Genomic DNA, 10,163 nt, shown 5'->3' with positions numbered 1-10,163 from the left:
CGGCTGTCCACACGCCGTAGATCACTACGGCGTATGCGTGCTTAACGGTTTCCACCCTGCTTGAGGGCGCGAGTTAGAACTTTTTTTTGGGTCTCCGCTCGCCAGGAAGTGCCTCGTGGTGCGCAGACTGGGTGCTGGTGCAACTCCGCTGCGAAGGCGTCCTTCGACGAGCGGTTGCCCTGCCGCTGCTTGAGCGAGTGTATCTGACCCCGCGGTGCCCACCCTGTGGAGGGCTTCTACGCAGTTGCCGGCTGCGATATTCTTTTTGTGCCCGGTGTTGCGCGTGTCCGCCTCTCGTGAGCGCGGTGCTGAGCGATCTGTCGCGTGTATAGTTTTAGCTGTAGACGGCGCTCATGCATACCGGAGTCGTGCTGCAGGCGCGCGAGCTCTGTTCCCCAGCCATTTCAGAGGGAACGCAGACTCTGCCCTGTCAGCACCGCAGGAACTCGAGGTGTTCACCTACCCCTGACTTTTCTCTGCACGCAGCAGATCCTGTCGTGTCCGTCTCGAGGCCGCTCCGCGTGGTTATCTTCCCTTGTCTGATTTGCGCAGCAATATGGAGGGGGCGACTAGAGGGTCTGCCTGGCCGCGGCAGTGGCTGCGGCACCTGAGTAAGTTGCTGCCGCGCAGCGACCTCCCGGGCGCCAATCAGCCCACGCCGTTCAACTTGAACCGCTATGTGCTTCTTGTCTTTTACATTGTGTGCGGGTGCACGACCGGGGCGATCTACTTTGGGTGGCCGGCGATGGCGTCGCTGATCTTCCACAATGAGGGCTTCTCCACGCTGTGCAGCAGGGACCCCGTCACGGGTGAGTTTTCACCGGACTTGAGACAGCAAGGCGAAATCTTCATCTGCGATGCGCAAGACGCAGCGGTGCAGAGACTGTTCACGCTGGCGGGGTCGCTCTGCTGCGTCATGAGTGCGTGCGGAGGGGCGCTCATGGACTTTGTTGGGCCCAAGTGGGCAATGTGCCTGGGGCAGTCCCTGTCGCTCGCGGGTTGGCTGCTGCTCGCCTTTTCGCAGGCCTCGCCCGCGACGTACACTGCCGCCCTGGCGCTCATCGGCTTGGGAACGGACTCGGGGTTTCTGCCTGTGATGTGCGTCACGCGCCTCTTCCCCGGTTCCGCGGGGTTGATCATCACGATTCTCAGTTCGGCGTCGTCGGCGAGCTCTGCGGTCCCCGCAGTGCTCGCACCGTTTGTCGAGACCCAGGGGGCAAGTCTGCGAACGGTTGCGCTGTGCTACGTCGGCGTCGGACCGATTCTCAGCATCCTCGTTGCGCTGTTCCTTGTGCCTACGCACAACTACCTGGTCGACTGCGACGTGCCAGACGCTGCGACGCAGCACGCGAAGCGCGGCGGGCGCGCAGTCGACACTTTCTCGGAAAAAGCTACGCGTCGCCGCGACCTCGAGGCGGGCGGCGCGGATCTGTGTCTGTCGGGCGACACTCGACGGCAGTCGAGCTGCAAGTCGGCAGCGTCGCTGTCCGTCGTGACGAGTTTGGCCATCGGCGACAAGTCTGTCAGCGACGATGCGCGCGCGCTGGGAGGGCCTGCCACCGGAAAGCGCGCCGCTTGTGGAGCAGATACAGGCGCCTACGCAGAGATCCAGTCTGAGGTTGCGACGCCCCCCGCCGGGCCTGAAGGCGCAGAGGGCGACGAACTGGCCTGCGTGGCGACAGACGACTCTGAAACTGCAACAGAAGGCACGTGGTCTGTCGAGGGGGAACTGCGGAGCGAGGTCCCTGCGACCGCGGCACTCAAAGACAAGGTGCGCGAGAAGTTTTCCGATGCAGAGTACGTGGCGGCGATCGGCGCCGAAGAGGAGGCGGAGCTATGCGTCTGCGGCGCGCTGCGAGCGGCGGCGCCGTCGCCAAAACTTCAGGACGACAGGGGTGACACCTCAGGTCTGCGCCCGTTTCTGAAGCAGGTGTTTTCGGAGCGCTATCTGCTTGTAGTGGTGTATTTCATCGGCGTGGCGTGGGGCGGGACGTTCTATACACAGGCCCCGCGGCGCATGTTTCCTGACTCCGTCGTCGATTTCATGGAGATTATCCAGCCGTTGAGCTTCATTCCGTGCGTCATTCTCGGAAAGCTTGCAGACTGCTTCGGCATTGTAAAGATCATGGCTGTTGTGAACACCTGCGGGCTGCTGATGTATTTGACGTCGATGATTCGCGTGCACGATGCATTTGGGTACGTTTCTGTCACGTTCTACGCACTGTACATGTCACTTTTCGCGAGCCAAGCTTTCGTGTACATTGAAGCAACGTTTTCTGCGCAATTCTTTGGTAAACTCATCGGCCTGACAGTCATGTGCGGCGGCCTCCTGTCTTTGCTGACGAACTGCATGTACGAAGGCGTGGTGATTCGCATTGGCAAAGGCGACCCGTTCTTCATGCAGATCGCAATGACTATCCTTATGGCGATTCAGTACATATGGCTTGGCATTCTTTTGTGGCTCCACCAGAAAAATCCGCATCCGTACCGTCAGTTTGTTCGCCGCTCCTCAGTCGACCACACTTCCGAGGGAGAGGCCTCCGTGTGCATGGTGTCATCGAACGACGCCTGTAGGAAGCCCAGCGACAAAAGTTTTGGCAGTACCGTGTTCATGACGTCAACCACGTGAGGCAAAGACTGCCTCTGGCCGTACCCGTAGAAATCGCCACGGCGGACAGCACGCCGATGATGGCGGCGTGGAAATTTGCAGCTTCGCTGGCGGACGACGGGGCTGGCGGTGAAGCCAGGCCTTAGTTTCCCTTGTGAGATCCGGCGTCAGTCAAACTGAAGCCGTCATCTGAAATGCAGACTCGGCTTTGTTTCGTGTGCGTGGGGTTATCAATGTTGCGATGGCAATTGTTCTGAGCTGCATCTCGACACGGTTGTATAGAGAGGGAACAGCGAAGGCGGCCGCCACCAAGTGTGGCAGAGGCGCGTTCGTCTGCAACCTGTGTAAAATAGCTATGTGCAAATGGAGACATTTCCGTGTTTCCGTTTGCAGAGAGATGTCTTTCGCGTTCGGCGTGGCATGGTGTGCTCTAAAAATATTGCATGTCACATTACAGCAAATTCGACATGTTTGTATAGGTACCGAGAACTGACAGTGTGCGGAAGTACCGCTCTGCTTCTTCATAATCCGCGGGGGAGCGTCAACCGGAAACATCATTTTTTGTCGGGGTTCAGCGCGTTCTTGGAGAGAAACATCCTTCCTGGTGTACAGCCAAGTGATGTCTTCCTCGATTCAGGCCCGAACTGTACAGCCCCGCGCGAAGGAATACGATTAGTTGTCTATTGGCCTGTGGTGGAACAGCCGGTGTAAACAAAGTGCAGTGCGTTCAACGCCTGCTGGTTCACGGTGCCCAACGCATTCCCGCAATGCGCACAGAACCGCAATCTCGTCTGCGTGCGCTGGTGCCACTGCAGGGGACACCCGTGTGCGGGTTTGTCTGGTGTAGATGCCTGATTTCCCCAACGCAGACACATCATAGTATCGGTACATGTGTTCTGAACGTAGCTGCCAGCAACCCTCTAAGGGGGTCCACGGGAGAAAACGACCGCCGCATTCCGATCCAGGGTGCACAGGACGCAGCAACGGCAGAATTAGTTCATGTTAGAGATCCTGCCATGACTAGTCCACGCCTGGTACGTCCGCGTGCAAAGCAAGGCACGCATCTTCCGCCACACAGAAGCTCCAGGGGCCAGCGAAAGGCGCAGTGAAGACTGAGCACGGGAGCAGCCGCGAGCAGACGAACAGTTCCGAGTACCCTACCGCTCGGCGGACTTCTTTTGTTGTTGGGGGGGGTGTAGAGCGCATGGCGTAGCTGCGTGGCTGGGTCACTGATGGCACAAGGCCACATGACCAGCTTTCACGGTTCCGGAATACCAGCTACTGACGGCTGTGTGCGTGAACTAGAATCACATAGGACCCACTGTGGTGCTTGTACAGAGGCAACTTGAGCTGGACGATAGTGCTGTGTTGGGTTAGGTGAACGTAGCTGGCTGTGCCACGGTCCGGAGTTAGCCTCGATGGCCAGGTAGGCCAGCGGCGTTCGGATCCACCACTTCAAAGAAGAGGGGACTCCATTCGACACTTTGCTAATCAACACGAGCCAGGCGCAGACCATGCACTCGTGGCAGCGCCCCGCAGAAAAGCAGTACGACGTACCTCCTCAGCTTCCGCACGAATACACCATCTATGCAGACACGAAAAAAAGCCACACATCCTTCGATATAACGGTGTGTACACTTCCGTGTCGACTGGGAGTGGCGTTCCGCGTCTGGCGCCAACGTAGTCCGCTGTAGAGTCGGTGTAGATAACGGTGTGTGCGGGTTGGCAAGAGACCCCAGAGCGACGGACATACGTGTAGATGTAACCCGTGAATGAGCCTCTTACCGCATCTGTGCGACACTCGGTACCTCGAGGCACAGAATCCTGACGTAGAAGCCAATTTAGCCATGTCTCCACGGTTTCGTGATGGTTCATTTGTCGTCGCGGTAGATTCCGTCACCGGCGACGACAAACCGGAGAAGTGTGCCTCTGCAGTTGCAGTAGGGGCGTGGAGTTGCTGCGCCGGAGGTATCTGTGACCTCTGTTGCTGACTCCATGACTTTTGTCGTTTGGGATCAATGAAGCAGGAGTGAGCCGTGTCAGGAACCTGACATACAGCCAGTATACTAACGCCATCTCGAGAAACAGACATACCCTCGGGTCACAACACGCTGGCGGCTGCCGTCGTTCGCGAGCCGCACGCGCGGCCGCCCGTTCGTCCATTGGTAGTACGGCTCGCGGGCAGCGCGCAGCGCAGCGGGTCTGGTTGCCAGCATGCCTCATTATTTGAAGTTGCAATATCGATTTTTCCACGGGACTTGTTTCATTTGCCGAGGAGTGTCCGGCCGGCGTCGCCGAGCATTCCAGCTACTGACCGCGCTCGACGCGCGGGGCTGCATGGTCGCCACGAATTTCGCACGTGCAGCCCTGAGAACCGCCGATGACATTTCGACCAGACCTGTCCAACGGTCCTGCCATCGTTTTAGTTTCAGAAGAGTTCTCTTCTGCTGTGGAAAGAGCAGCAGAGGGTTGCAATTGACTTCTGCTCTCCCGCCGTTACTGTGGAAGGTCGATCTCGTACAGTGCTTGCAGAGCTGCGACTACCCCGTCCAGCCTCGGCCGCCAGCAGCATCCCTTGTCTCAGTCCCTGACGTCGTCTGGGCCCAAGACGCCAAGACCCACGTCGATGTGTGTGTGCCTCAAAAAGAGGGCTTTTCCCAGATGGACTTCGGATAGTGTGTGAGCTGACCCAAGGTGCTGGGTAGCAACGCAGCCTCTCGAACCACACGTGCGCCGGCCCTGTTTTTTCCGCTGTTTGTCTGCGCTGTATTCGAGATAAGACAGTTGGTGCCGACTCTTCCGCTCTCAGCTAGAGGTGCGAACCTTGCTCTCGTCGCCCGACTGGCTAGACTTTCCTCTTCGCCACCCGCTGTTCCTGTCCCAGGAGGAGGCTTCTCGCAGCCCTGCCAATCGTGTGCCGTCCTCGGTCTCGTCGGGGTCTCTCGCCTGCTGAGGCGACACCCACAGCTATATCTGTCTATATCCCGCAGTCCAGCGATTTGGAGCTGGAGCGTCTGTGTCGCCGGCATGGAGAAAGACACCGTACCCGAAGCGACGGGGTCGGCGTCGCCCGTGTTGCATTCGTCGTCGGATCAAGCGGACACCTGCTTTTTGGCTGCCACGCACCCGAGTCGTCGCCTCTTCCGGATAAATGAAAGCGTTTCGTACTTGCCTCCTACCAGAAAGCCTGCCGATGGCGACCAGGCTCAGGAAGAAGAGACAGGCGCAGTCTCGGCAACTGAGCCGACGGCCGTTCCGGACGTGACGTCGGATGGCGACCGACTCGAGAACGCACCTGAGGGGCCCGAGCCGCCCAGGGAGGACGGACTGGCCATTCCGAACTCTGCAGAGGATGGCCTTTTAGAGGGTAAGCGCCGGCAACGCCGCGCCTGGTGGTGCCTTCCTTGCAGCCTGTTTGAGAACGCGAAAAACGGCGCGCTGCGAGCCATCATGACTAGTTTCGAGCGGTACGCGGCCCTGGTGTACGACTATCCGTGGCTCTTCATCTTTCTGTCGCTGCTTGCGACAGCGGGCGTGGCGGTTGGCGTCTTCCTGCGGACGGCGGAATCGGACGTCTACACCTTATACAGTCTGAAAACGTCGCCGAGTCAAGTCGCTAAGGACCATCTCCTTGACGTGATGCCGCCCGACAGGCTGCTTTACATTTTGGTCACCGGAGAAAGCAATCTTTTAACCCCCGAGACCTTGGCTGCGGTTGACAATTTGAAACGGGGTGTCGAGAACCTCACACTACGCCGCGACGCCGTGACCACAGACGAATTCAACCACAAGCTGGTTGGCCACGACAAGTATGCCTTTCCTGAAACGGTCACGTTTCAAGATATCTGCGCGAAAGACGGCTCCGGCGAGTGCCAAGTGCAGAGCATCCTGGACGTGTATCCGTCCCGCGAGAGCTGGGGAGTGATGCCTGTCGTGTCGGTGACGTGGCCTGTCGCCATGAATCCTGTTACCAACAAAGTGTACCGCCTCGACGCGCTCTTAGGACGCATTCAGACCTCCGAGCGACCGCCAGATCCCGCCGCGGGCCTCCCGGCTGCGACAGTCGTCGACGCCGCGGAGGCGCTGCTGATTCGGATGGAACTCAGAGGTGACATGCTGTGGAGGCCGTACACCGCGGCCTTCGAGAAGCTGATTCTTGACCACCTGCTGGCCGTGAACCTCGGTCCGGGCCTCGTGGTGACCCCGAAGGCCGAGCGGTCGTCGTACGATGAACTGAAGCGAGTGTCGACTCTCGATGTGGCGGACTGGCTGCGGCTGTGCGCCGCCGTTCTCGTGGTGTTCATGTACACGTCGATCGTCAATAGCTCTAGGACGTACCGGACCAAGCTCGTGCCCTCGGCTATGGGGGCGCTCGCCAGTCTTTTGGGGTACGTTGGCGGCGCTGGGCTTGTGTATCTCTGCGGCGTGCGGCACACGACTCCGGCGGAGGCCACGCCGTTTCTGGCGATGGGCATCGGCGTCGACGATCTCTTCGTCATCATCAACGCGTATTCCCTCACCTACTTGCACCCGAATCCGAAGGAGCGCGTCGTCGACGCCGTCCGAGACGCAGGCCTGTCCATCACAATCACGACTTTAACCAACGTGATCACGTTCATCATCGGCGCCTTGTCCCCGTATTATAGTATCTCTATGTTCTGCATCATCACCGCGGGCGCGCTGACATGGGGCTACGTCCTCTGTCTCACCTTTTTCCTCGCGGGTCTCAGTCTCGACGCCAGACGCGAGGCGCGGAAAGACCCGCTCGCATACAGCCTTTTCTGGCGCTTTGTCCCGCGGGCTCTGTACCGAACCCGCTGCGAGCCTGAGCCAGTGCCGCCGACGACTGAAGAGTCCGCACCGCAAGACAGGGACGGTATCGAACGCGAAGAAGCCGTTACAGCTGACGCGGCGCCGCCCACGCACGGAGAAGACCTCCTGACAACGTATCAGCTCGCAGCACTGATGGTGCTGTACAAGAAACACGTACGAGGCGCCGAACTTCGAAGCAGACGGAGGCTCGGGGATGGAGAGACTGGTGCGGGCGCTGGAGACGGCGAGCCTGCCGCCGCGAAAGTCAGTAAGCCGCCAGCGGAGAGCTACGAGACAATGGCAACTGAAGACGACCGCGAAGGGCGGAAAGGCGAAGGAGCGGAGGCGGAGGCGCCCAGGAGACTGTCAAGTCACATTCGCGACATGAGCACTCAGGAATCCATGATGCTCATGAAGAACTTTGAACGAGAGCTGCGAAACAATCCTGACAAACTTCTCAAGTTGTACCATCCCGAGCCCCTCGGCAATCCGGGCAGAGGCTCCCGACGATTCTTTAGAGACTACTATGGCAGGCAAGTCGTGGGCGCAGTTTTGCCGCGGATTTGGCGTCATGTGCTCAAGTCTGAAATTGCCACCACCCTTACTGTTCGTGCTCCTGGTGGGGTGTCTGGTGGAGGGCATTTGTGCGGACGTGTAGGGTATTATTCTGTGATGTTTTCATTTTGAGGTGTGCGACCTGAACGTGCGAGAAGATACCTAGCCAGCTTCTGGAAGAAGCGTTTATGGGTGGGGTCCACAACAGTTGAGGGATTGTCCGCATCGGCATTTTCTCTTGCCCCGTTTTTTGTTTAGGTTGCTGGGGAACAACTTCGTCAAGGCCGCGGTTCTTCTGCTCTTTACGGGGCTCACTGCGGCCGCGATCTACGGAGTCACCACGCTAAAATTTGGATTGTCTTTGAGGAACGTGACGCCGCGGTCCTCGTACCTGCGCGATTTCTACGATTTGCACGAGGACATCTTTCCGCGATACGGCGACGAGGTCACGGTTTTTTTTCGCGCAGCAAGACAAGTGGGAAGACCGAGACGTTCAGACGCGTTATCTGGAGATGGTGAAAGAGCTGTCTGAGCAGAAATGGGCTGTTGTCGTGAACGATGGCATGTCGCTTTTTCTGCAAAAGGCCATGCCTCTCCTTGAAAGTGGAGATCGTGAGCAATTTTTGACCGCGTAAGTCGGGTTCTGTGGGAGAGCCCAGCACGACTAGAGTGTTCTTTCGCCGCTGAAAAGCTGCGCTGGTGACGCGGGCCGGTCTCACTTGGTGCGCCTGTCGCTCTGTGCGTCTGCGTGGTCTCCAGGTTGAGAACGTGGCTCGAGCGAGATCCCGTTGGGCAGAATTTTAGGACGCTTTTCAAGTTTTCTCCCGACAACAACTTAATCGTGTGGCAGTTCCGATACTGGATGCCGCACAAGGACAACACCACGACGCTCTACCGCTGGCTGAAGGAGGGAAAAGACATCGTGCGTACCGGAGCCCCGTACTTCCATGGCGAGGTCCACACAGCTTTGGCGGTCATATGGGAGTCAGACCCCAAGATCCTCAGGTTTACCCTGACGAACTTGTCGATTGCCCTCGTGTGCATCTTGGCGGTAAGCTCCGCTTTGGCGAGAAGACGAAGCAGGGAGGCAACCCGAACTCCGAGGCGCGAGGCGCTGCTAGTCGTTAAAGCTACGAGCTTTCAATACCGCCCGCCTGCCTCAGTTCTGCGCCTGGTATGTGTGTGTGTGTGTTTGTGTGTGTGTGCATCAGGTCTCCTTGTTGTTGATTCCGAATCTCTTATCGGCAATCATTGTCGTCGTGATCGTTTCCGTTGTTGACCTGTGGCTCTTCGGCTTCATGGCGCTGATTGACTTGCGCCTGAGCATGATTAGCATGGTTAATCTCCTCATCTCCATCGGTAAGCACGAGAGAGCGTTGGCAGGAGCCCTGCGGTATTGGGAGGCACTTTCTTCGCTTTTTTTGCGTGGCCATGCTGACGGGCATTTCACTCGCAACGCGTGCTTGTGTTGTCTGTGCGCAGGTTACAGCGTGGATTTCACGATTCACGTGGCTCACACCTTCACGCACTGTGTCGGCGTCAGCAGGCGAGATCGGATGGTCGAGACAATGATTGTCATGGGCGCGCCGGTGACGCATGGCATGCTATCCACGTTGTTGGCGGTTGTGGCCCTCGCCGGATCTCCAAAGTACATCCTCGAGGTCTTTTTCAAAATGATGTTCATGGTAAGTCGACGCATGTCGCCCATGATCACTGTGGGAGTTCTCGTCTAGGGTTTAGGGTAGTAGAAACAGATTCTGCGGCATGTTCTAGGCCGGGAGAAATCTGCCCAAACTAGAGGCCATCACTGAAGCGTGTGCAGGCTTGACCCCTTCCCCCTCCCCTGTCTCGCCTCTTTCGATTTTCTGCGTATTTTCTTCTCTATTTAGGTGCCCATTCCGCTTGCGTCTTTTCAGGTCATTATTTTCGCGTACTCGGCAGGCATGATTCTGTTACCGGTCGTCCTCAGTCTGATGGGTCCGCGCCGCAGTCACAAGAAAAACACTTTGAAGGACGGAAAAGCTCCGAGCCGAAGCACCACTCAGCTGATGGATAGAAACATGTCACATGCGCCTGTCGAGGGCTGGGCAGAGGGGGTCTAGCTCAAAATGTTTGACAATGGCCAATAGTTTTATTGTGGCGGCAGCGGGCACACTGGGCGTCTCTGTGTCGTGAGGCCTCGTACCAG

At 58.1% G+C, this 10,163-nt stretch overlaps 2 protein-coding genes across 2 annotated transcripts; both read left to right on the top strand.

Annotated features, from left to right (window-relative positions):
* Positions 1-556: 556 nt before the first annotated feature.
* On the top strand, positions 557-2,629 carry BESB_019650 (putative amino acid transporter; the record flags this gene model as incomplete). Its single annotated transcript, XM_029360674.1, has 1 exon — positions 557-2,629. The coding sequence occupies one exon, from the start codon at positions 557-559 to the stop codon at positions 2,627-2,629; it is 2,073 nt and encodes a 690-aa protein (XP_029216033.1).
* Positions 2,630-5,635: 3,006 nt separating this feature from the next.
* On the top strand, positions 5,636-10,077 carry BESB_019640 (patched family protein; the record flags this gene model as incomplete). The annotated part of the gene is made up of 7 exons (XM_029360673.1): positions 5,636-8,079; positions 8,234-8,450; positions 8,512-8,606; positions 8,735-9,026; positions 9,187-9,334; positions 9,458-9,660; positions 9,892-10,077. The coding sequence occupies 7 exons, from the start codon at positions 5,636-5,638 to the stop codon at positions 10,075-10,077; spliced, it is 3,585 nt and encodes a 1,194-aa protein (XP_029216032.1).
* Between the last annotated feature and the right edge of the window lie 86 nt (positions 10,078-10,163).

Source organism: Besnoitia besnoiti, chromosome XI (assembly GCF_002563875.1).
Source record: "Besnoitia besnoiti strain Bb-Ger1 chromosome XI, whole genome shotgun sequence".
NCBI classification, from domain to species: domain Eukaryota; phylum Apicomplexa; class Conoidasida; order Eucoccidiorida; family Sarcocystidae; genus Besnoitia; species Besnoitia besnoiti.
The sequence above is the reverse complement of the archived record's forward strand: the minus strand, read 5'-3'. Positions and strand labels throughout refer to the sequence as shown.